This window comes from Manacus candei, unplaced genomic scaffold (genome assembly GCF_025592945.1).
Source record: "Manacus candei isolate 608988 ecotype Guabito, Panama unplaced genomic scaffold, ASM2559294v1 h1tg000072l, whole genome shotgun sequence".
In the NCBI taxonomy this organism is placed as follows: domain Eukaryota; kingdom Metazoa; phylum Chordata; class Aves; order Passeriformes; family Pipridae; genus Manacus; species Manacus candei.
In genome coordinates this window covers 5920927-5948548 of record NW_026138120.1, presented here as the reverse complement: position 1 = coordinate 5948548, position 27622 = coordinate 5920927, and the positions used below count along the sequence as shown (strand labels likewise).

Genomic DNA, 27622 nt, shown 5'->3' with positions numbered 1-27622 from the left:
GCACCCTTGAAACACAAATATATCTTGTTTTTAAGCATAACTGGAAATACCTTTCTGTCAAGAAAAGTTGTCTGGCCATATGACTTTACATGGTGTATGCAGTTATTTTTCCAGTCCCAGAGATAATTAGCACAAGGGCAGTTTGCCAAGCTAAAGCTGAGAGAATATCCTTCACAGCCTTTCTGGGCATTTCTGTCCTTTTCCAATTTTCATGCTGCTGTCACTGGACTCTGGCATTTCTTACCCAATTCATTTGCTTTCTGTGGTAATCATATGCAATGAAGATATGCATGGCCAACATTTAAACAGGCTGCAGATCAATTAGTGGTCTTAAGTTTATCTGATTTTTATCAAAGAAGACAGAGCTTTGGGTCGATTGTCAGAGCCTGTGTCAAGTTGACCTTTTCAGAGACGTCTACATTGCCAGTCCCTTGGGCAACTTGTTGTCCCCTGTTAGTCTCTGAATGGCAGAAGTCTGTTCTGCTCAAGCACAAAGTATACACAGATGTCTATATTACATTCTTATAGGTTTGACAGCAACTGCATGTTGTATCTATAAACTGTCCTTTAGCAGTGACACTTCCTCAATGATGATAAGCTAATTTATGCAACTAAATCTCCTTTGTGCAGAAATGAAAGCTAATTGAGTCATTACAAAGTAATTCAGGAAGGAATACCTTGTATAAATTGGCTTACTTTATAAATCCTTCTCAAGTGGTTTTCATGCATCCTAAGTGGTGCTAAGCAGTTTTGCTGCCATCACATACTCGGGTAAAAAGACAGCTTTACAGAGCTATAAAAACATTATTTTAAAACACCAAATGGAAGAGACAAGAAAATAAAGGTAAAAATAAAGAGCATAAACAAAATAGAGAGGAAAAGTTTTAATTACCTGAATCAGTGCTAACATCCTCCTGGCTCTCTTTTCTTGGCACTTCAGCCTTTGAAGGAACCTGTTCTTCTGCAAAACACATAACTGCAGATGAAACTTCGAAGGGACGCCTCAGCTAACAGGAATTACAGCCCCCATCAGTCCGAAAGCCACACTCTACATTTCCAGATTGTAAACTGTGTTTACTATTTTACATTTATACAGAAGTTGGAACATTGTTATTTCTGTGGTTTCCCCCACCCATCCAAACACTCCAAGAGCTTTCTTTCAAAATCTCAATTACGAACATCTGTTTCCCTTTTCACTCTCCTCTGAGGGCAATCATATAGAGAGCTGCAGTTCTGCTGTTTTTCAGTCATTCTGAGACAATTAGAATGAGGATCATCTTCTGCTACATACACTTCTTGCCAGGATAAAGAAAATGAAACCGAGGATTGAAAAAGTATCCCCAGCCCACGAAAGAACTCCGTTCTTAAGAGCAGTATGCAGAGAAGGCAGAGGACATCTCACCTTCAGCACTGTCTTACATACACACTAACTTGACATCTGCATGATGGGAACACAGCCACTATAGATGCCATGCCTTCACTACTCCTGCCCACTGTGCTTGACCATGGTTTTAAGCAAGCCAAACTGTATCAAACAGCTTAGTGCAAGTTTAGGGACAAGAAAAGAGAAAGCCTGGCAGCGATTGGCTCTGGAGCATGTTTTCTGGCTAGCAAACTTGGAACACACTGAAATCCCCACAGGCAATTTCGAAAGATGTGCTCCATACTTCCTGTCCAGCACAGACAGGGAATTCTCTCATGCCCAGACTCTCACTTAAGTAAATCCACACTCCATTCAGTACAGGGACATCAGATCTGCTTCTCACATTTCACAGTCAACAATTCTGTTGATGAGGCAAAAAAGGGAAAAAACTATGAGATTTTTAGCTGTATTCTGTCTTTAGGTTCATAAGGAAGTAGAAACAAATTTATCTTTGCATTTACAGTATATCAAAACTGACAAGGCTGCTGTATGAATGAGGAAATAGTATATTGATAAACCCGCTTCTGAAACAAGAATTGGACTTCTAATACATTTAAATTATTTGCCTTTGCTACTCATCACATCTTACACAGATAGTCATGCTTCTTTTTAAGGCACACATTTCAGCAACTAATTTTAATATTTTACTAATGACAGACAACAGACAAATAACTCACAGCTTTTAAAATGTTCCTTATTGTGCAACTTTTATGTAATTGCCCATATACTTTGACAAAGAGTGAATTTTATATGAACAGTTCAAAGGATTTTTAGCCTTGTAAAAATTTAATCTATCCACAAGACTGTTCTTGCAAACATTAAAGCAGATGTTTAAAGCATGAGAGTAGACCCGTTGGAATGAGTATGCATAATTGCTGCTAACCTCTATACACAGTCCTACAAATATTACAGTTACATCAGAAGATTCACTCCACAAAGAGTTTTGAAATTCTACCCTAGTAAGCCAGCAAGAGTTTTTGCTCTCTGACTCGACTAGTTAAAAGTCTGGTCAAGATGATTATAAACTATTATTTAAGCCAATGGGGGAGGGGGGGTGGAATAAAAAAAAAAACCCCTAACAATAGAACAGGAGAAATCTGAAGCTGCAGTACTCACAAAACACTCTAAACTATTTACTGCATTCAAATGTATTCCCCTACTTGGCATTAACACTTGTTGCATATTTCCAAGTATGCTCATTTGTTTATTTTAAGAACTCACAAATGGAGCATAAATGGCAAAAATGCATCTCTATGTGCTGTCCAGAGCACTAGGAGGCACTGATATTCTGTGGCTTCCCTACCACGGTTGCACCACTCACAGGGAGTAGTATCCCAGTATCAGCCACATTTTCTAGGATTGCTCCCTTTTCCCAGAACATTTCAGCTTCATCCAACACACACTGTATTATATTATACTTTGATTAAATAAATGTTGATATTATATGTTACTGAATGTTTGGACCTAAATCAGCTCATGTGTTGAATGTACTGTGGATTTTAACTCACTTGTCATGGTCATCAGACCAGCTTAAACTGAGGACTAACTAAGTAGAGAGTATCTCAACTGAAGTAAAACAGCAGCAGAGGTTGGAAGAGACTTTTTCATAAGGTCCAGCTGAATACATGTAGATTGCGCTGTGGTTTCATGGAAAAATTTAGAATATATGCATTCCCCTGAAAGATGTATTTCCTAGAAACAAGAGTTCACCAGATCCACATCTGAAATGTGAAAATATCTGAATCAAAGCTTTTTGAATACCGAAAAGGTCCTAAATTCAAACAAAGACTGTCCATATTCACATACGGGTTTGGACTCCAACCATCCACACTTATTCCACTTTGCTTTATACTACAAAGTTGTCACAGAGAGGACAAACTCTCAGGTGCAATAATGCTGAAAGACGTACTCTTTCAGTTGCTAATGGGCATTCAGTCCATGGTACCAGGCTGAAGTGACTCCATAGGAAGCCTCCTCTGAAACATGCACTGCAAACATCAGGTCCTTGGCACAAACCTGCGCAAATGGTCCACCCTACCTCCTAATACGATCACGGAGCAGCTGGCTTAGGCTAGTAAAAAAGAACCTGTGGTTCTTTCTAATGTTTTCTGGTATTATGTCCTGAAGCAGTAACTGTGTGCAGGAGGCATCCTTTAAACACAGCAACCTCGATTACCTCAGGAATTACAGCTGCAGTCTGATGCAACACACTAAAGTCTGTGTTGCAACATGGCATAGAGTCAAAAGACGAAAAATTAAATTAAAAAATACAGTAGAAGTCCTTCTGGTTTTTTTAAGATACTATGTATAAGGACCTATGCATCTCTACAAAATAATCTGGTCCAATTTTTAATCCTCTGTATCTCTTCTTCACGCCATCACTACGCTGCAGTGAGAAAATATTCTTTTCCACCTTCTCAATATGTCAAAATGAGACTAATCTACACTAATCAAACCAGTGAAGTCTTCCAGAGCTGTAGATCCAAAGAACTCTTATGATAGAGATTATGTTCCCTACTCTGCTGATACTTTAATAGCAAACAACCTACAAAATTCTTGTGACAATGCAACAAGGAACTAACTATATTTGTTGCAGGTTTTTTCATTTAGTCCATGAAAGTTGTTGAAAATAACTTACTTATTCAATTTCCAGTCAAAAGAAAAAAATCACCCAATCACAGATAATTCTACCATCCACTAAATTTAAAAAGTGAACAATGAATTCTACACTTGGTGAGGTTTTTCATGTTAATCCATTGGTTTTTTTTTTCCTTCCAATTTCTTTTTCTTAAAGGGGGAGGGTAAAAAAAATCAGACTACTTGACTATAAAATGGATAAGAGTTTGGCTTCAATAGTGCATTCCTCCAATGGAATGTGGTATTTCCATGATAAATATGCATAAACTTAGCAGTTTCCTCTACTAACAACCATCTTTTTATATTAGACTCTAATTTAATGCCATTATTATTAGGTATTTTATAGTCTTCTAGTTTGTGACACATTGTCATTGCACAATACTAGTTTATACCTTGGATAATCCCAGTTTGTGGGTTAATATACTCTATTCAACACTTCAAAAACAGTAAACAAAACCAGCTCAGCTATGCAGCAAAATCTACCAAACCACACAGATGGTTATAAGCTTTTCATTGTGTGGTTTCCATAGCAATCATATTGCAAATCTGGAAGCTACTTGCAAATAAGCAGCTTGTATTTACAAGCCTTTGGGCTGCAGCATGGAACACAACAACATGTGCAGTTATTATTCCAATCACATATTGTTAGAAAAATCATTGGAGGATGTTTTGATCAGTTCAGATAAAAACTACTGCAGTGAACTAATTTTTCATCTATTTCATAATGATACGAGCAATCACACACTTGTAATGCACATTCATTATCTTCATTTGAAATCTCACTGTGGTGTCAGAAGGTCATAAGCATACAAACAAGTCTTGTAAGACAGACCCCTCACAAAAACACTTCTATTAGTAAATAATCAATTAAAAAAACCCTTGCAGTGTCTTTACTGTTGTACTTGGCAGGGAAGAGAGATGCATGAAAAAAAACAGGTGTGTACATGAACTCTGCTGACATTCAGTATGACAGGTCTACACTGCTTTGCACATGAAAAGTAAAAGATACAATAGTGTGTTAACACCAAGAGTATTACTCCTACACACTGCTTTTTTGCTACCAAATAATGATTCTGCACAAATGCAAACAAGAACTTTTGAACCCAAATAAGTGCTTACCGTGGAAAAGAGTCAAGACCTTTTCTCTCACAGATTTATAATTTTATGAATTGACCCACCCTCATAACAGATGGGTTATTACTCTAACAAGAAACATAAATCAACCCAGCTATATAATTTTTTAAAAATTAGTAAGCACTGGCTTGTTTACAAACAAGACTATTTGTTTAGAGAAACATTTAATATTTCCAGAGAAGGAGCAATAAACACACAAAATTTAAGAACAAGATTGTTTGTATAATTTGGCCAAACTGACACCTTCTGCTAGCATTAGTAGTGAGAGCTAGTGATCATCTGGGGTCAAAGGAATGAGTAACACCCTGGTTTATGCAGGGCCAGCAAGTTGCCTTAGCTGAGGACGGGGGTCCCCAGCCTTGGGGATGGGGTCCTCTGCAGCTTTCTCACCATATACACACCTGTACATGCCTATACCCTTCACCCAAACTCTTTCAGCATTTTAGCCTAAGCAGTTTGATAGCCCAGAAGTCCTTCATGTATTGCTTTATCCTAGTCTTACTTGCCTTGGTGTGCATTTATAATGGCAGGGATTTTCGTTTCTGGTGTCTTCTTTTAAACTCCAAATCCACCCACTCTGTATGGAAAGAGCTCCAAATTCAGTTAGCAAAACTCTAGCTTTGATAATCCTACAATATTCCCAGAGATCTGTCCCTTTCCCCCAGCTCCTCTTGGACATGGCAGATTACTGGAAGATTTACACACAGCTTCTTGACATTTCACCCTGCATTCCCATTAGCAGCCTAGTGTACTCTGTAAACAATGAAACAGCTTAGAAAAGGCTGCTGAAGGTGCTATTCTTTAGCCATAGTGTGAGATCTTGGGGGCAGCAGAGAGGGGGACACAGACTATTGTTTTATTAAAGCTCCATCTGACTGTACTAGAGTGCATGGTTTGAGAATGAAAATGCCTCCAGGACAATGACAGAAGTGGGTAACAAGTTGGTTGCTATTTAGAGAAGAGATAAATGTAAGAATTTCTTACCATGACAGAAGAGAGGACAAATTTTATTCCTACTTCTATGGGTTAGCTAATTATCACCCAACAGCTCAAACAGAGAAGTGCATGGCAAACTTGAGTGGAAAAAAAAAAAAACAACACTTCCACAAAACAAGCAGAGGAGATAGTGATAGAAATGGGTCATCCAAACACAGGCTAAACACTGGGACTGCAGATGAGGTAACATCATCATATAAGCAGAAGCAGAAGTTGCATCTGAATAAATGGTCACCACTACACTCAAAAATATGATGGGAAGGAAATAGGCAATACAGAATTGTATTCCAAGATCTCCAGGAAGAAATCTCTGAGTTACGAACAACATAAAAATACATTTTAATGAAAAATATTGTGCATACTAAGATGCTTCAGTTTTATTTGAGGACAACCCATGCCAATTCCTAGCACAAATTTCTCCCAACACATGATCGAAGTCTGATTTCAACATGGAGGCAAAAGGTTTCATTCAAATATACTACCAGCTAAACTGGATGGGACTTAAAACTAACACTTTTGCACAAGTTTTAACCAGTTCTTTGAAAACAACCATTATTTAAATTCTGAAGTGGAGTATATGCACCACTCTATGTTCAACCAGTAGACGGTAACAGAAGTCTGCTATTAATATTAACAATGTCCTTACCTCCCAATGGCCTTGAATAAATAGCACTGGCTGTACAAACTGAAAAAGCTAAAATCATTAAATACTTAGAGAGATAGACAGGACCAGTGGACATTGCTCAGTCTAACACTCTGTTCTAACTAAGAACGTTACATACTTCTATCAGGTTTCTAGGAAACAGCATTTGGCTTCTTTTGGTACTTCACACTAAGCTGTTCAGTAGCAGTTTATAAGGTCTGTGCATTTTAATAGCTTACGTATGAGACAGCTGAAACTAATGACTTTATAGAACAAGATTAGCTCAAATTACTCAGTTTTCTCCAGATCTTACTAAGTTTCCAGATGTGAGGTTTCCTGTATTCCTTGAGAAATCCTGCACTTTTTTTCCCCTCAGCTGCACCTCTTGTGTCTCGAAAAGTGCTACTATACACCACCATTATTCCCAACTGTCTAAGCAATCTGAATAACTAAACCAGCCATCTCAGTTAAAACCGAAGCACTGCCTCCTACTGAGAAGACCTTTGGAAAGCTATCTCATCATCCACACAGAATTTTGTTCTAAATTAACTCAGGATCAGTGCTGCAGGAAAAGGAGGTGAGAAGGAGAAGAAGTGATACTGGAGTACTGGAATGTCACTTATCCGCTTTCTGGAGAAAAAAAACCTCTCTCAAAACAACCTTTCTGTGACACCATCCAGTGAATATAAGCACATGTTATGGTTTGGCTTAATCAAAACCAAAAAGCAGACATAACACCCCTTCCTAACAAAAGCATTTTGGAGTTACAGCATTTGCTAAACTAAAGAGTAAAGTAAACAAAAAAAAATTCTCAGTCCCAATAGGGACAAATAACAAACACACTTCAAGGCTGCAGTTCTCTAGTGTTGAACAAAATAACATTGTTTGGATCATACAACTATTGCCATGAAGAATAATAAAAGAGTGAAGTAGTAGAGAGAAATGAGTACATTTGAAGAACTGTTTGAGAAAAACAAATGTCTCTTTCTAAATACATCTGTGAAAAGGACACCGCATTTCTCCTATATTACTACACACAGTACCATCCACATGACCTACACTAGCACAATGGATTAAAAAGTCACGCTTTTAAAAGCCAGAAGGCATTTTATAACCTCTCCCTACTTTACTGGGAAAAAACCAAGCAACAAAATATTCTTCTACAGAAAGTATTTTTTTATAATGTTTTAGGGCAGACAGGATGAAGACTAAGTGATCAAAGAACACATCTCCGTCCTTGGAGGAAAAACAGTTCCTCTCAGGCAAAACAGAAAACTGAGCACTGTTAGCAGGGTCATCCACAGTTGCTGCAAAGTGGATCTTCTCTCTCTACCGTGCACCATATTACCAATTTTCAGGAAATGTAGGAGAATGCTTTGCTTTATTTACCTTCCCTACTTGCTGAGACCTGAATGTTAACAGCTTTCCTCTTTCTTTTTCTTTCCTTTCCCCAGTACCAAGTGTTCCAGTACGTTTGCTTCCCTGCCCTTGCCCCATTCTGTAGTCACAGCCAATAAATATCCTCTTCAGACCCTCCAAATTTTGTACATTTACCAAACACAGAGGTTATTAGTATGAAAGTTGCTCTTTCCAGGGCTTCACAAGACCCTTCAGGTTTCCAGAAAAAATTACCACAGTGGGAGGAAAAATGTTCTCAGTCACTTGAACAACAGAACAGAATATATTCACTAGGACAACTGAACAATTCACAGAGGTACAGGCAATTCCTCATTCCAGTTATGAATATATGAAGATTTCATGAACTCAGCTTGCCCCTTGGAGCTCCCCTCGCAAATAAGCAGTCTTCAGTCATGTTCTGAGTGACAGCTGAATCAAGTTGTCCAGTTCCTAGTTGTCCAGTTCCTAGCACTGGTCTTCCAAACAACAAATAATCTAAAATCTCCAATTAAACAAAAAAACAACCCCCCCCCCAAATCTTTACATTATCTACATTCCATTTTTTTCTTAGACAAACATAGGTGCAAAAGAAATAACAGTTTATCCATTTAAGGTTAAAGGAGGAAAAAATTGCTAGTCTGACAGAATTAGGAGGAATGAAGTATGCAAAATCTCAGTTACATCAACAGCAAGCTTAGAAGGAGAAGAGGTAGAAAAAAGGCAGGAAAAGCAGGAGTACCTACCAGGGAAGACCATTTAGAACGCCTCATTTTGGAATACTAAAATTTCTTTGACAAAATGATCTAATTATTATTAATAAAATTCAATACAAATATGCCGAAGTGCAATGTGCACTGCATAGAAATAAGAGATGGGTTTTGCACTGACCTTTTTATTTCCTCATGAAGAAAGACCCCATAATAGTAATTCTTCTCAAGAGAAAAGATAAAGGTCATCATAAGCAAGTTCAATCGTGGATATGCACACAATGATTATAATGAAGAATAAAAGGAATTACAGAGAGATCCACTTCCAGAAACTCATTCATTCATATCCCATTTTTATATTCACAGACATTTTTTGTATTTACAAATAAAGTCACTATTTCATGGGGTTTTTTTCAGAAATCAACTATCTCATTATGCTAAGTGAATTGGTCAGAATATATTACACTCAGAAAACAAAAAAAAATATTTGATGGGTCATCAAACCAGGTGAAAATTTCTTAAGTGACTTCAGAATCCAGCTCCTTACAAATTCCTTAAGTTTGATTAATAGTTTTTTAAATGTTACCTGTACTTTTTTGATCAAGACATTAGATAACAACTTCCTCACCTGAACAGAAGCATCTCTGAAGGTAGTTTCATGTCAAATTTCAACAAAAGCACAATTTTGGTTCCACTTGTAAAAGTGTTCCTAAAGCTTCACATTTGGCATACAAAATCGAGGCATCTTACCTAAATCCACATCTAAACATTTAAAGAAGGAATAAAATATTTTAAGATACTGCTCTTACTTCCTCCACAATGTAGAGGAAAGCTTCTGGGTTTAATGTTTCTACAGGCTTATCTAATTATTTAGGTGATTAACAAAAAATGCTTCCTTCTCTGTGCCCCCTCACCCTTACAAAAAAGCAGTTGTAATTATTGGGCAGAATGCAAATTAGTATCTTGAAGGGACAAAACAAACAACAATTTTTAAGTTGAGTCCATGGTTCCATTGTAGGTTCACAGGAATTTGTGTTTTGCTTGCTTAAATACATGTGGCATGCACATAAGTACATTCTTACACATAAACATAATAAAGATCTATGTGAATTCACTGTAACTAAAATAAATTTGTTTGTTCTCTCAACCCATAATAGCTCTTAGTTACGTAAACAGTTTAAGTGTTCAACATGACATTTTATAAACCTTATTATTAAAATGTTTTGCTAAAATAAATGTGGTGGCTATTAAAATCTACATAGAAAATATAAATATTTCCCTATGTAAATATATCCAGCAATCAAATATTCAATTAACTCATCTATACTGTATAACTGTACTACAGTGTTATTTGACAATCATGAACTTTGGTTATATTTCTCAGACTTAAATTTATGATAGATAGAAAAAGTCTGTAAATGTCAAGTAAAGTTTCTTATACTCATTGATCAGCAGCAAGACGTAAATTTAAAAGCCATTTCTGAAAATTACATATCCTTAATAGTGACAAATGTGACTTGAGATAATATTTACATACACAGAATTCATAAAAAAAGCATCTTGCTTAAATCATATAATATCCTTTAATAATCTGCATGGTTAATGTATTTGAATTTATACTCTGATTCCAGAAACTAATTTACTCAAAAAAGGGAGAAAAGACAAGGCATAGCTCACTTTAGTGAAAGGAAACACAATACAGTTGTTGGCATGTTTCCACAAGAAAAGTCTGGCTCCCAGATGCTTCTCTCAGTTCTTTTTAAAATTCTTCTACCAAGGCATTTTTGCATTCCCTGTGTAGATCACTAACTGCACACTGACAAAAAAAAAAAAATTCAGCACCTTTCACCCTTTGGGTATTTTCATTAAAAGTAACAAACCTACACCACAGCCACTTTGCACTGTTTATGGTCCAGGCCATTAAATGAAATTATATCAACTATGCTAAACCCTTCCTCCAACTAAAATGATGAAATAAAGTGAAAATATTCTTGCTATGATTCACTAGTATCGGGTAAATCAGAAATACACAGAAAATTAGAGTTGCAATGCAGACTGTTTACACATACCATATTTTGGGTAACATTCCCATCTTCATTTCTACAAATACTAACACGTTGCTTGATTCTCAAACATCACGTCAAGACTGGGACCGGCAACTCTGGATGTCAGATCTTACTAGCCCTACGTGCCACACACCACGATGCACCTCAGAGAGATGACGCAGGACACCAGGATATGGCAATAGTTCATAAGCAGGAGATGAAAACTGCTTCCCAGGTTAATGTGGAATTGACATGAAGTTGTATCTTAGAAGAACCCAGGGCTTCTACAGTCCCGTATTACTTGAATTCACTCACTGACAGTACTTTCAGATTACCCAGCTCTCATGCCAGAGACACAACACAGTCCCAGTTGCACTGTAAGAGCACTACTTGTAGGCCTGAGTTAGACAGTTTAACCAGAAATTGAGTCTTATGACCCATATAAATGTTATGACAAAATCATATCCATCTTGAACTTTCATTTATTGAATTATCTAAAACTACCGTTCAACATTCAGTAATGGAAATGTGTCACTTCTTATCATAGAATCATAGAATTGATTGGGTTTGGAGTGTCCTTAAAGATCATCTAGTTCCAAGACCCCTGCCATGGGCAGGGACACCTTCTGCTAGATCAGGCTGCACAAAGCCCCATCCAACCTGGCCTTGAACACTTCCAGCAATGTGGGGCATCCACAGCTTCTCTGGACAACCTGTTCCAGTGCCTCACCACCCTCACAGCAAAGATTTCTTCCTAACATCTATTCTTAATTCTTAAGGAAATAAAATTTGAGAGAGGTATGCAAACAAGTATAAATTCCGTTAGCATATTTTGGGACAACGGAAGCACGACCCTCATGCTAGGATCCACAGGCTTTCCTGTAGATAATGCTTTGTTTTGAAAATGCGATTCCTTCCTTTAATTCCTGGTTTTATTCACAGTTGTCTTCAAGATTCAAGGACAGAATAATTGTTACAGCCTGCTAAGAAAAACGCTTCCACAAACCAAAGATGGAACTACTGGAACCTCTTCCTTAAAAAAGGACTGAAATAAAATACCCCTTGTGACAAACATCTCCTTTCTGGGTGAAAAAATTTTCCTCCTATCTTGCTGTTTAATCCAAATCTCACTGATTTGTCAAAAAACTTTCCTCAGACTCTTCTGGTTTCTTAAGAAAACATTCTTCCCTTTGCTGCTGAAGCTTTTCTGTGTGCCTTCACCCTGTGCTTCCCTGGAGCATCCATCCCTCTCTCTACTCTAGACCACAGCAGATTGCTGCATCTTGCCCTCTCAGCCGGGTCCACTGTGTGGTCTAGGAGCTGAACCCTACTGACCATTTTCCTTTCCTAGGAGCACCCACCCTGCTTCTTTCAAAGACTCCTACCCAGCCCAGAGGCATCCAAGACAAATAAACAAGCAGCCTTTTCCTGTGTTACCTTCCTTATACACGTGTAAACTAAACAAGACATCTATTGCAAACACAGTACACTGTAACACACAATAAACATCAGATATACATGCATACAGCCAGAAGAACTCATGAAGCTCAGGTTAAATAGTATTTTGTTTAGCTAATTCCTCCATTTTGAGGAAAATGGGAAGAAAAGTTAGTAGCACACTGAGTGGAAAAGACATATACAGAAAGATTTGTGCTGATGCCTTTCTTAAGGCTGAAAAATTCAAATGAGAGATTTGTATCTACAGAACAGAGTGATTAATTCAGCCTTTAAAACTCACCTTGTTGGGTCTTATTTGAGAATTCAGTTGTACAAATTATGGTTCTTTAATAGCTACCTTGTGGAAAGCAGACAAGTTGAGAAGTGATAGCCTGAGGCACCACATAACCTCTGGTTGCTCTTGTTTCTCAAAAAACTCTAATGGTTTTATTAGCCTGATATGCAGTCATTCCATCACAAATTTAAAAAGTAAAGGTTCCTTGATCTATCTATATAATATCTATCACATTTATACCCAAGCAGTAGAGCAGGCCCAGTATTTTTATTTTCATAAATATACATAATACAACTGACATTTTGCTTTGAACTTGCTAAACTGCAGCAATTCCTCAAAGTTATGGTTAATAAACTATCTCACATACCAAGGCATTTCTTCTGAATGCTTTGCATTAGAACTATCGCACTGCTTCTTAATTAGATAAAAACAGTGCTACCATAGAAAATTATTTTGCTTTCAAAAGAACAAACTTGGGGTACATAATCCATTGAAGACATGTAAGTATAAACAAAGCTTTGTTCACATTTAATATGAAGCCATATGTCAGAGACAGAGTCAACACTGAAAAAAGTATAATACAAGTAAAATTACTTTGTGTGATTTTGTCTTGCCAAAATGACAAGTTTTTCTGAGACAGGATTCTATCTCTTAATAACAGTTTCTGTCACATTCTATCCACATCAGATTGGTTTTACAAATCAATAGTGTCAAATGTTGTTTAGCACTGGTGCACAGAAAATATTATAAAAATAACTGATCAGTACTAGCTACACAATATCTTATTTTGGTAAGTAAATTCATTTCAATGAGTTGTGTGCTAATTAGTTTTTGAAAGAGTTCTTTAAACACAGAAAAGCATGAATAAATATACTTCTTTTTTAGATATTATTAAGTTGTATCTTCTAATTTCAAGCAAATAAGCTTTAAAATGCCAATAGATAATAGACAGTAAACCCCTGGTTTATTTGGTGTGGGTTTTTGGTTGGTTTTCTGTTTGTTTGGGGTTTTTTTGCTCTGATTAGGCTTTAGGGTATTTTTTTTTAATCTCTGAAATACAGACATAAAATTCAGCCATTGCTAACCTGAGACTTTGATAAACACAGCCTTTCCAACATGGACTCCTTCAATTTATTATAACAGTTGACCACAATGTCAGGAAGGTCACTTCTATTTTCTCCAGTTGTAAACTCTGAAATCTATGAAGCCTGAAACATCTGAAAACTATGATGTCTCGCATGGAGTTCAAAGAGAGGAGAAGTAATACCTAAACTTAATAGCACACATTTTCTATTTACTACAGATACTGTAATTAACTGCTTTCTCACAACTGACCAAACTTTCTGCAGCAGACGTATATCACTAAATAAAGAACACTCTTAGATTTTCTAAGGATATTTATCTGTAGACAAACCCACCCGAAGTCCCATCAGTCAATATACCTCTCACATGCAAATCAGACTAAATATGAATACTCAGTTATTATTCCACTTTTACTGGCCTCCTCACTTGCACGTTTGTAAATGTGTGTGTGAGGAGGGAGCAAGGGCTGAATTGTATCACGGACAGCAGGTTTTTTGACAGCTATGGGCCACCTGTTGTTCACAGACTGCCACTTTATATTCACTTTAAAAGAAATGTAGAAGAGCCTGCAAACCTTATTTTTCCTAATAAAGACTTGCCACTTCCCACTCAATGGACATCTTTTCAGCTACACTAGATTGTCTTACTTCCTCTTCCATCACTGACACCCAACATCAATAGAAAGAAGGCTTCCCTCTGTAGATGTAGGATTACATTAATTGAAGATAATGCCCCCATACTTGTGCCAAGAAAAATCTGAGGCCCAGATATCACGTTTCTAACCACCTTGTGGATGCAATGTCTTTATATATTTGTCTGGGTTCATAACTCATGTCTCGTGAGCATTTAGTACTAGCTGAAGGACACTTCAAGGTATACATAAATCCCATAAGCATACTGCCTCAGAACCCAGAGTGACAGAGAATTCAGGCACAGCTCCATTTCATCATAGCTGTTGGGATTCCACAATATCCAGGTGAAAGAGATTGTTTTTCAATCATTTCCATGTCTGGCATATCATCAAAGACTATTAGTAGATCCCAAATCCCAGTGATTAAGACGGGAAAACAACACACACTGGACCTAAAAAAACCACTTTCCTTTACTAGTCCCTGACACTAAAAGGTAGTTCACATTTGCTTTTCATTGTTTTTTTATTATTTTAATTACTTCTGAATTACAGCAAACTGAGTAAGCCCTGTAGCACCCCCTTGCCCTTATTCTGGTACTCCACCTATCAGCAAGATAGTATATGCAAAAATACTCCATATATACAAATAATACAATGGCTAAGCAAGTGAAAAATATTAATTCCTTAAAAATACTGAGATACAATTAATGGAAAAAGAACTGTTTTGAAGAATCATCACTGTTTTAAAAGAAAAAAAAATTCCCTTGCTGTGTTCTTGAATCTAAAAGGTGTTCTCATTGAAATTATTCAAAAAAATTTCAGTAATTACTTTGGAAACCTTTCTTCAACACTGTCCTCAAAAATGCTGATCTTACATCCAGTCCTTTGAACTTCATTTATTCCAGACCCTACTTATATTTTACACTTTATAATCATTTACTAATTTAAAGTATTTAGAATTCTTTCCATGGAAAAAAAATATGTCAGCACAACAGCATTATATATAACTCCTGTGGACAAGAAGTAAAGAATTCCCTAACTACTTAAAGCAAGCAACACTTGCTGGGAGGAATTTGGACCATATACCAAGATATATGACTTAACAGCTAATGATCACAGTAATGTCTCAGATTCCATAATCACCCATGTCTCTGCTGACTTAAACCTACTTTTCTGTTTTGTAATGACCAATTAATAATATCTTCCTTTTAGGCTACTGATTTTAGGAACTGATACACAGCTGTAAAGCACAACTGAGGCTGCTTGACACTAAACACTGTGTTGAGCCCAGATACACAGACTGTGATACATTGAAAACTCTAAAATAAGCTAAGGTGTCCTGAAAAAGAATTTTCATTAACACAGTGCTGTGAAATCTTCACTTCTAGTGTCAAAAAGTCAATATTTTTGACACTGTATTTTTAGAATACAAACATTTGCTGTGAGTTGGTGTTCATGAGTGACACATCAAACTTACACTCAAACTTCACTACGTAATCGTTACTTCCTTCTTCCCAAGAAAAGTTAAGTCAGAGATATGTTCTTTTTTTCCCCCAGCTTCATGCTCATGAAAGGGATATAACATCATAAAAACAATTTGCTTCTTCAAAACTCAAGCAGTCCAGAAAGAAGTGAGAATGAGGATGGTATAAAGTTATGCCTCCTAACTGCCAGGGTTTACTATTAGAAAAAAATAAAGCAACAAAGCTGCTTAAAGCAACAACCATAAGAAAGAAACAGAATGATTACTCTCTACATTCATATTCAATGTCAGAAATCGGTTCTGAAACAACGTCAACATAATTTTAAAACTACTTAAAATAATTTATTTAAAATAAGTAAACAAACTGTTTCTCTGCGCATCACACTTCTTATAGCATGAAAGTTAAGACATTTCTTACCTTTCCCTGGGCTTTGCCTCAGTTACAGAGTTTCCCAACCTAAGCTTCCAATTACACTGCAAAACAGAATTACTGGCCAGATACCTGGGCTTGACCAAACTGTTTGGCAGAGGATTGACAGCAGGAATCAAAAGACAAAGGCAAACTTTCCATTCCCTTCATCCTCCTCCTGATTAGAGACTGAATCAATCCTCAAATTTAATTTACAGAAAACTAAGAACTGATGCAAATTGTATTGCCTGGAGATCACCACAGCACTGAATCTCACCATGCTTATGTTCTCTCACCTGGAAGTTGTTTGTGCTATGGACAGGCTGAGAAGGGATGGCACAAAGCCACAATCTTGTGTCACGTTACATTGCTTCAGGATTACTTGTCCTGTAAGGGCAGTTTTTACCTCCATGCACCAAATAGGCACCATTAAAATAAGAACCAAAACTTATCTTTAGAATAATTTTAATGGAAATTATACTGCATACCTCGGAAACTGCTGCTATAATGCAAGTTTGCGAGGAGAAAGAGAACAGAAGAAAAAAGTCAACACAGGATTGAAATTTAAGTATGTTAGCTCAGATTAACACCTATTTTCTCCAATTGTGCTAGAGCGTGGTAGACAGCACACAAACTGAGTTGAGGTTGTAGAAAGCATTAAGGTGGCAGGCAGTAGTTAGTATTGCAGTTTTGGGTATGTGCTCCACACAGACATGAAACCACAGAAGACAATACCGAAGGCTTAAAATTATGTCACTGAAACCTCAAATTAAAAAAAAAATTCTGTCTTCAAGGGCTGTAACAGATGGTAACAACTTTAAAGCTGGCATGTGTTCTCTTTTATGACAAGTCCATTGTTTAAAACACCACTAAACTAGAAACTCTGTGCATCTAGGTAGCTCTACCCACACACAGAGTTATTTAATACTGCAGTTTCAGAGTTTGTTTTATGTTACAGCTTATAACATTCAGGTGTGGACTGCAAAATCATAAACAGTGCACTAAGGTAGAAAATAAATAGCTAATTAAGCAAAAATGGGCCTTTATTGACAATATTTTTAATTTTGCTTAGCCAAGTTTTCGTCCATGAGTTTATTAAACATCGAAAATACTAAAGCCCAGTTTGCTGAAGACAGTATAAAGACTCCTCTTCCTGAAGAATCTTGTAAGGGAAGTTTTACAAGCTGGTAATTCTTTGGCAGTTCTGGTGTTTTTTATTTTACCTGAATAACCACAGTAAAACCCTGACTAACACTGAGAACCAGGAAAATGGTGCTTCTATGGTAAATATGAATTCGTATGTGCTATTAAAGAAGAAAGTGACTTAACAAATCAAAAGACTAAATTTCTCACATCTCTTTGTACACCCTCCAACTATCAACCCACTCCTCCTGCCAGCACACAGTACAAAGCAAATACCACTGAAATCTATGCTTTTAATAGGCTTATAGACTGTTACCATTCTGGATACTGGTTTGAAGCTATCCAGCTTCTGCCTGGAAAAATCATCTACACTGTCTCCTGCCACAAGCAGGAAAAAAAATAGCTAAGCAATGAGATAGCTAGAGAATACAGCATCAGTTAGTCCTGATTACTGCAACAGTTATCAAAATTTTCCAATTTACAAACCTGTGCAAAAATTTCCATATCCTCTTTTTAATTCAAACACTCTTTACTCAAATACCAAATCCAGTATTACTAAATGAACTGGCTTAAGTTTCTTCTGAAATGCTGACATAAAAGCCACTGGAGAACCACAGAAATGCAAAATTTTACTTACTTGAGAATATGCAAATTATAGCCAAATAAATAATAACAAGGTACAATGAGCTGCGTACCTGAAATTCAGTATTTATAAAGCTAGTGGATCTGTGAAAACAGACGATTAGAAGCCTCTAACATGAAAATGTTTTGAGGACAAAAACAAGATGCAGATTAATTTCTCCTCCCTCTTCACAAGGATCTAGCATATTTGCCTTCTGCATTCCAGAGCTTACCATAGCATTGCAGCTGTACAAATAATTTTTTTCTGTTTTCTTAACAGGCATTCTGAATTCCTTATTTGTTCTATATTATTAGGTCAGGTAACAGCAGGGATAATGATGCTCCACCCTTTGGCCATGAAAGGAAAAAAGAGTAATTCACTTACCTGGGAAAATAGAAAGGACAGCCAACTGTAATTAAATGCAACCAATCAGGCCTAATTAAAGGAGACTAGACCAAACTGGAGTGTGCTCTTTTACCATCAAGTTTAGATGAACAGCTATACAAGAAACAAATAAGGCCAACTCCTGTGAGGTTTGTCAACTAGTATTTCACCTAACACTCTTCAATATGATATGGATTAAAAAGAGAAGGACTGCTCTAAGGCACTGGAGCCATAGGCTTGTAATTCCATTTAAGCATATAATTATTAAAGCACATTCGCGGAAGATAAAAAGATTAAAGAATCATCTAAAATCTATTGCAAACTTATGTTTTATTTTTACTTAGTTATGTCAACACATCAGAGTCAAAATTAAGAGCTCCACTGTAAAAGGTAAGATAGCCTTTTCTGAAAAGTTCACAGTTCAAATAGATGAGATGGAAAAAGCATAAAGAAAAATAATCTCTACTTGATAACATGAAAATGAAGCACCACTCCAAGATCACGGGGAAATAAATTAATTTAACTAAAAACTGAAACTAGATTCCTTGAACTATCCCTTCTTTGTGACGTTGTTGCATTTCAGGTTTATTAGCCACATTATGAGACAACAGCTTCTGGAAAACTGACATAAAAATGGACCAAATGTGAAAATACTCTAAACTGCTGCACAATCACACCAAGGCAGCAATTCTCTGAAGACAGAGCTCAAAGCAAAGAACTCAATATATATATTAACTAATAGCCCTCTCCCAATATTGTATGTATTACTGCTCCAGATCTACTTACTGTTTGAGATTCAAGTGAATCGGTAAGATAAGTGAAGCTCAAAAAAAAAAGAGTAATTTATCCCAGAATATATCTAGAGCTTCTTTAACAAAAATGTAAGCAAGCATACAAGATCATGTACTGTAAGAACCTGAGCATCCAAAAAGCACTGTTATAAGGTTTGGCTGTATCTTCTAGTTATAAGATGAAGCCCTGTAACGTAGTTTTTATATTCACCGCAGAAGAGTTTTTCAGCATGCATGACAAGTGCACATCATTTCAGCAGAACATGCATTCTGTGTTGAAGTAGTCTAGGTACAATCCAAAAAAAACCCCAGCCCTTAAAGAATTGGGTGCTGCTACAATTTTAGAATTTTATGATAATCATTTTTACGCGACACTTATGTTCGCTGCTCCCTTGCTGTTTCCCTCCACTGAAACAACCTTAAAATGAGAAGCATGACATAGTGTAAAATGTTCCTTTCTCCAATGGTCAAAAAATTCAACCTAATAGATACAGGAAGTTAGTAATCATCACATGACACAACTAATTTTTCCTCTCAAGTTATTGCTGATAATTGCAGTGCTCCAAACAGCAAGGCATGCAGAACATTATTTCATACAAAGTGATTATTAATTGTCACATCACTTTAAAATATCATTTGTTAACTAATAATAACTGAAAATTTTATTTTTTTCATAGTTTCTCAAAATATAATAAACCATTCCACCTTTCCCCTAGTACTTGAATATTTCTACTCAACTCCAAGAACTTTCACAATCTCTTTTTCTTTGTTTTGCCCTCTGATAAATACACGTGGACATTTAAAGCCATAAGCATTTGACCATTTTGAAAAGTCAACAGCAAAAAGTTTCTATACAATCATAGTCATTCTGGAAGATATAAAACAAAACAGTGTGGATACTCATGTTGCTTTATTTACAGTTCATTTCCAGAGCCCTTTCAAAAAACCACATCGCTTTCTTGCAAGATTATAATATCATGTATTAGGCAGAAGATGGAAACTTATAGTAACATTTAGAGCAATAGCAAACTTTTGCTTAATACAACAGCCAAAAAGAATCAAGAAAAAAAAATGGGCAAGTTGCTGGGAAAAGCTGTAAGGCAAGTCAATTTTTTAATTAAAAAAAATTGCATACCAGAAAATGTTAATGAGCCAAAAGTCTCCTGAGTTCACTTTTACACATTCTGCACTATTTTGATGTTCCTGCTAAAGAAAACTGAACTGTTCTCACTCAGAACTGAAGACATTCTTTTTTCAATGTCATAGCAAAACCTAAAATCCAAAAGTATCTTATTCATTGTGTTACTTTACTCACTTTAAGCAACTCAGAGTTATCAAACTAGAAGTAGATAAGACAAAGTGATCACAAGTCACAAAGTAAAAAATTTCAACCGTACCTTTAACTTCTTCATAAATGCTATCATCTGTCGGTTCACTGTTCACTTGTCCAACATCATCGTATTCCTCTTCCTCCTCTTCGGGAATAGTATTAGATCCTGTATCTATGTAGCAGCAATTTAAAAGGTTAACACTTAGTAGAAAAGAATACCTAAGCAGACATTTATGCAAAATGAAAACAATTCTTCTATGACCTGCTCCTTACAATATACTCTGCTTATTTTCTTATCCTGTTCAAGGGATAAGGGACAGTTTATATAAGGGAGCTTATATAAGGCAGAGTTTTCAAGTTTTCTAGTATTTCTAGTATTCTTCGAGAAAAGCAAAAATTTTGCAAAAAGAGAAAAGTCATATAAAAGCTACAACACAATCGAAAACTAGGACTTGCTATTTCAAACTTTGACATGTGTACTAACATGACAGAGAAGTTAATGGACAGAACTACCATCACAAAGCACTATTGCCAATAAAGGCTACTGCTCTACTGGCTGGCTTACCTTGAATTACAAATTTGACTTGCTGTACCCATTCCTCTGCTTCTTTGGGAGTGGCAGCTGTAAACTATTAAACATTTATTAATAACTACTAGCAGTAATGACAAAAACACAACTACAATTTCATTAGCAATAAAAAAGAGGGACTGTAACATTCTCATCACTTCCTCAAGAAACCATTAGTAATTCTTTTCATGTTTTCTGGTACTTTTCTTGCAAGGATGCTTCTTATAATGTACAGCTAATTTTGACAAATTTACGTAATTGAAGGAGAGGATGATGGATTTGAAACTCTGATCAGCAGCTGGCAGCTGTGCAGAAAAAAGCTGCTTCTCTTCATCAATGTCAAAGCCAGAACTGATGAACAAAATTTGCCCTTGACAATTAGAAGACACCCATGAATTTCTTTAGACTGCTGGGTACAGTTTTCTTAAAAATGTTCTTGTCAGACTCCAACACACTACCTGACAGCTTAATTAACTGGCTTTCAACCGCAATCTCAGATATTTAAAACTTATTAAACTTACATTCTATATTGATGTCTAGCTGATAGATCTCTGAATTGCACAGCTGATATGTGCCTTTATGTAGATTTTTCTTTAAAAGTCATGACCAATACAATATGTATTTAACACTGATACATATTTTAACTTTTTTTTTTTTACTATTTAATTCCTCCAAAAAATCACACAGACACATTATATAATAGATATTAAAATGCTAATATTGAAATGACCAATGGATAAAGATGATAGATTACCTCGCTCTTGACCAAAAAGATAATATTTTAACACGTACATACATATGTTTAATCACGTTTTTTTTCCTAATATATGAATGCACAATATAAGCAAGCAAGGGTTTCCTTTTTTCATTAATATGTCAGTCCAGGTTGTTTTACTGAAATGTTAATTCAGTAACTGGAATTGTAACGGCTTTATCAATTTAATTTCAAGTCAACATAAAAAAGTCCAACCTGATAAATGCGCTTATCAGGAGCAGAGATTTCAAAACAGCAATCTTTCTTTGCATCCTTCCGAAGGCTATTATTCATTCTGATGGTGTAGCCCTCTAAGGCAAATTCACCTTTCTGTTGTTTGTCTGTTGGAGATAAAAAACAAAGTTAGAGCTTCATTTACGACAGTAAATGTAAGTGGCTCAGCAGGTTATCGTTTATTCAGATTTTGTTTTCTATTTCATGAATTTTACAAAGAACAGGGAGGTTTTTAGCAAAATGATTAAGTGATGCTTCTGGAGATAAAGTTTTATTTTAAAGGAAGATGTACATAAACGTACATTTTCCTGTAGGATGCCTAAGGAATTCCACAGGGGGATGTTTGCAGATGGTGGTCTTATTTAGTAAGAAGTGCATGTTATGACACTTGTGTCTAGGGAAAGCCAAGAACTGGAACTTGCAAGACACGTTTCCTATAAATCAGTGTCTCTTTCAGGTTCAGTAAACCAAAGGGAAAACCTGTCTAACTTAGAACTTGCTGAGCTCCCTCCTAAACTAACCACTTCACTCAAAAAATAAACTTCAAACTCCTTTTTAAGCAATTGGAAAAGCTTCTTTTCACATTCTCCCACCCACTCCCAGATGTGCCTCCTTTCCATATGGCAGAAATACAGAATGAATTTTGTTATAAATTCAGGTGTGTGCATGTGTGTTGGTTCCAAAAGCATTTCTCTCAAAACAGCAAATGTTTAATTAGCTAATAAAAGTACTGAGCCCTACCACAGTTTATTATGTACAGCCATGTGGTTGTTTTAAAGACAATTCTACTTTTCAAAGGCTCTGGTTTATAAAAGTATCACTTACAACAGATCTGAGTTTAAATATACCGCATGTTGGGCAAGCGGCACCTGTGTACTCCTTTTGAGCTCTTCACACCAAACTCCACCTCGGATTTTATGTGCTCTGGCAGATTTTGGTGAATATTAAAAGCAAACCAAAAATGTAAAAGTGATTAAGTTTTGCAATTTCTGCAGATCACAGTGCAGCATTCAAGTGAAGATAGGCATCATGAGTCACATTTTGTGCAGGCAAACAAAGAACAAAGTAGAGTTGCATATGGAAGAAAATGCCATTCAGTGGGTTTATTTTTTTTACACAGTAGAGAAAAGCATTAATTAACAATAAGCATCAGGCACAAGAGCAAAACTGCTCTAAGTATTTCTGAATAGAACTTAGGCAAATCGAGTGTCCATTGCTTATGCTTGTCAACAAAAGGAGAAAATTCTACAGTAGACAAAATAGGGATAACTACAATTTTTGACATAATTTTGTCATATTTCTGGAAATTTAATAGGAAAAAAAATCTTTTTCCACTCCTAAGAGGGCAAAAATTGGCTAACATAGCAATATGAACATCAATGGATGTAAGAGCAGTCACCAGTCAAATACTCTTCCTAGTAATCTTATATGTGCACAGACACAAATCCTTTGTCCTTCCACCTTTTTATGAACTCTCACCCAGGGCAAGTAAATACCAAATAACACAATTATATGAGAAAATCCAGAGCACTGTTCTATTTTCTCTTCTAGTCCCTTCCCCCACAATAGGTTCTATTATGCCTTGAATAAGTCCTAATGATACAGTACTAATATTTTATATTTTCTCAATGGTCCACCCCTATATCAAACAGCACACACATGCAAAATTCATGAAACCACACCAAGGCAGATATTAGAAACAATAACTTGCAATAGGTTAACTAGGTTCCATTTTAATGAAATTCATTTTTGCCTAGGAATTTTATTGTTCCCTCACTTGTGACCTCAGGGAGAAGACCAAGTGAAACACATTAATTTCTCACTCTCCCATGCTGGAGCTTTATCAAAACCAAAAAGATAGGAACACACAGACAGAATAAACAAACACCAGGTTCAAAAGGTAAAAACATTTTGTCAAGATAAAAATTTGGCAAATATTCAAATTTAGTCTCTTGGATTATTTCTGAGACTACTTCTCTGTGACATGGATGATCCCTTTTATAGTAATAGACAGTGAACCTCGGATGATCTCTGCACTGGTACTCATTCTTTCAAAGAGGATTGCAGTTAAACATAAAGATGCTGTACTTTGGAAGGGGATGGTGCATGGTACACATATTCTATTCAATTGTTCTGGCATTTATACTGGTTTTGTCTTACCTCTCTGAACATCCCATTTCAGTGCTAATGAAAATTACCTGTATGCACCACCAAATACATATGTATATGTATCTCCTTTGCTATTAAATTTTTTCACTGACCTTTATAGCAATAGGCTAGTCATAGCATTGCTACTTTTACTTCTAATTGTCTTAGCAGTAATCTCTGATTAAAGTCCAGTGTAGTAATATGCATATACTTAAAATGTTAAAAATGAGGAAATTCTAAGACAATGAGACACTTCACAGCCCTGACTCAGAACCTACTAAAGTTGAAAGACTGTCAGTATGCATTCACACTCCCTGTAGCAGCAAGCCAGATGTAAGACCGAGTATGTCCTGAGAAATGGCTCCACAAATACGGAATGGCAGGGCACAGGCCAGCTGCAGCTCAGCTGCATGCTCTGATGGTGACAAGCAATGAAGGTCTACAAATCCCAGCTGTTCTTGCAGAATACACCTTTCCAGTTAGGATGGGAGACCAACCCCATCAGCTGATCATCATGCAGCAAACCATGACCCAGGGTAGCTGTTTGGCCAGGCACAGTAGTCAGGTGCAGGCTTGAATGAAGGGCCATCTTGGGATCATCAGACTCAACAATCATCTCAACTTTGTTTATTGGCAAAGGCTTGCAGCTAAGTAGTCCCGCAGACAGACTCGCACTTTCAGGTTAAAGCTGCCCTGTGAAGTGAGTGCCACAGTGACTTGTGTGAACTTTCACATGCAGAGTTAAATTGTTTATATCAGAAATATTTTCTGGAGACTGTGCCTTAGGGAGAATTAAACAGTTTTTGATGTTTAAAAACTTTGAAGACTAAAAGATTTTACTTGGAGACTTAAAATTAGATATAATTGGGTTTTATGGCAGGAGCCTTAGAAGTAGCTTCAAGAAGCAATTTACATTACAGAGATTTAATTTTCATTCTGAAACCCCAAATCAGAGCCAGAATTTTGCTTAGGCAGTAACACAACAGCATACTTAGGAGGAAATAGGAAGACGCATGCTAATGGAACACGCTTCTCTGAAGAATGACAACATTTTTGCTGCCTCTTATTCTCCCAAGATAGGGCTTTTCAATTCAACAACAGGAAACCCTTAAGTTGTTCCAGAACAATATAGAACAGAGATGCAAAAAGTATAATAATATCAGTCTTGTAAAAACAAAAAGGATCACGAATATCATCACGCATAAGTTATTCCACAATGAAGCCAAATCTCATTTCAGAGTAAGCTGTTCTTTGCTCTCACCCCTCACGCTCCTCCTCTCCCCTTCTTCCCATGTCAGGTACACAACAGAAGAATAAATCTAGGTCTGTGATGATCATTTGGCAACAGGAATTTAGAATCATAAAGAGGTAGTATAGCTGAGTGGAGAGTCAGAAACTACTGATGAAAAAAGTCAAAACTAAGGTATTTTAGAGAAATAAATATGAGAGGGCTCTATTTAAAATAGTGAAAGTTCAGACCTGAATTAAATTTGAGAGCCACTTTAAACATTTTTCTTACATATAAACTTCATTCATCCAAAAAATGGTTAAATGTTGTTAACAATGGAAATAGGGCAAATATTATATTGGGGAAAGAGAGTCTCAAGGGAGGCAGAGAAAAAGGGTTTTGAAGAAACCTTGTGTAACTAAGTCCATGGGAACTTTTAAAACAAAGAAGGGTAAACCTTCAATGAGATCTTGAAATGACTGGGTTGTAAATTTGAGGCCTAAGGCACTGTGCCCATATTATTAGCACATGTAAAAAGAATTAGTGCATTCTGAAGAACAGAGAGTACTCGGATAGCAGAAAGAAAAGAAGTTGCAGAGGAAGGCATAAGGAACAAAGGCAAACAGAAAGATTTCAGAGAGTGATAAAGTATTTATAGATACTATTAGAATCTATAATTTAACTCTCTTCATCTTGAAATTAGGAGCCTGTAAGATTTTATGGTTTACATGGCTTCATGCTAAATGTAGTTTCACATACTTTTCCATGTGCAGGATGTCTGCTTTCTAAAAATAGTTAAGTGTCAGTATCTCCAAAATGGTAATTCCTTTTCCAGCTTTTGGAACAGTCCTTCCCAAATGCATGCACAGAAGTTCTTCCCTTTTAGACAGCAGATCTGAAATGTAATTGCCTTTTTTTTCTTCTTCTTCTTTCCTTTAATCTGGCCCTCTGAGAAATGGAAATTTAAAAAAAAAAAATTAAGAAATTGAGGCAATGACTGAAACACACTATTTAGGGCACCAATTTGTTTATATTCAGTTTGCTTATACCCAGTAGCTATTTTTTAAATAACACACTATTAATCACAAGTGTGCCTCTCGAGGTCTGAATTTAACAGTCTCATAACAGAAGATCCGGTATACATTAGATAGATGCCTTTGATTGCCATCACTCTGCTACAACAAAGTCCTATTGAGCATGCATAATTTCCTCTTTTGCACAAATAGATGTAGTCCACTACTGGCCTGGCCATCATTATCTTACTATTCAGAGAAATCCAAAATTATCATGTCCATGTTAAAAGTAAAGAAATTTAAAAAAAAAAACCTAAGATTTTTCTAAAAGCCTCTGAATCGCACTCCTCTTCAACATCATATTACTGGCAAGCAAGCAGATACCATTTTCAAGTTATAAAAATGAAAATAAATTTTTAGTGCCCATTAACAGGGGAAAAATTACCATAATGTTATCAATTACTGTCTTGCTAAACATTTAGCTGATCCTTCCAGTTTGCTGAGACAGAAGGGCATATAACATTGTGGCCTAGTGAGGAAGAAGTAATGAAGCCATTAATTCATTCATTTATAAAGCAACAAATTAACTTTCCTTCTTCACATGCACTTTGAGGTCTGAAAGGTTATCCATACCATCTCGGTGTCTGAGGACACAGGAACAGCCAGAGATCATACAGAAAAACGACAGGCAATTAGGGTAGTCAACTCAGGGTACAACTGCATGGAAGAAAAGAAAAGAGAGGACTATAAAAGGTTTATGGAAGGAAAGACTATGAAAAGGAGGACCAGGCAAGCTTCTGGAAATCCCGCTCAGCTTTGACATTTGAACACACTCCTCTGCAATGTTGTGGGCTACAAGCCGGCAAGAGATACTGAGGCACAGGCACAAACACACATGTGCTTCCTGCAATACCTATTCCTGACATGTGATTAGGTCAAACCTTTAAGCCTTTTTCCTCCGTCTACTCCACATACCATTGATCATGAGAAAAAATGTAAGTGATTCGCTTAGACCTGTCTAAGCACAGATAAATAACATTATTTCACTACCCAAGGCTGCACCAAATGTAGGAGAAAATAGAGATA

General features: G+C 36.4%; 1 protein-coding gene across 3 annotated transcripts in view; it reads right to left on the bottom strand.

Moving 5' to 3' along the window:
• The window catches only part of SKAP2 (src kinase associated phosphoprotein 2), a 118280-nt gene that overhangs the window by 16858 nt on the left and 73800 nt on the right, over positions 1 to 27622 (bottom strand). The window contains exons 7-10 of one of the 3 annotated variants that reach the window (XM_051808448.1): positions 22130 to 22254; positions 21157 to 21220; positions 20659 to 20763; positions 893 to 961 (exon numbers count right to left, since the gene is read on the bottom strand). In XM_051808448.1, the coding sequence (XP_051664408.1) occupies positions 893 to 961; positions 20659 to 20763; positions 21157 to 21220; positions 22130 to 22254 (363 nt within the window). The remainder of the gene's footprint in view (positions 1 to 892; positions 962 to 20658; positions 20764 to 21156; positions 21221 to 22129; positions 22255 to 27622) is intronic. The other 2 variants (XM_051808449.1, XM_051808450.1) reach the window with 2 other exon arrangements.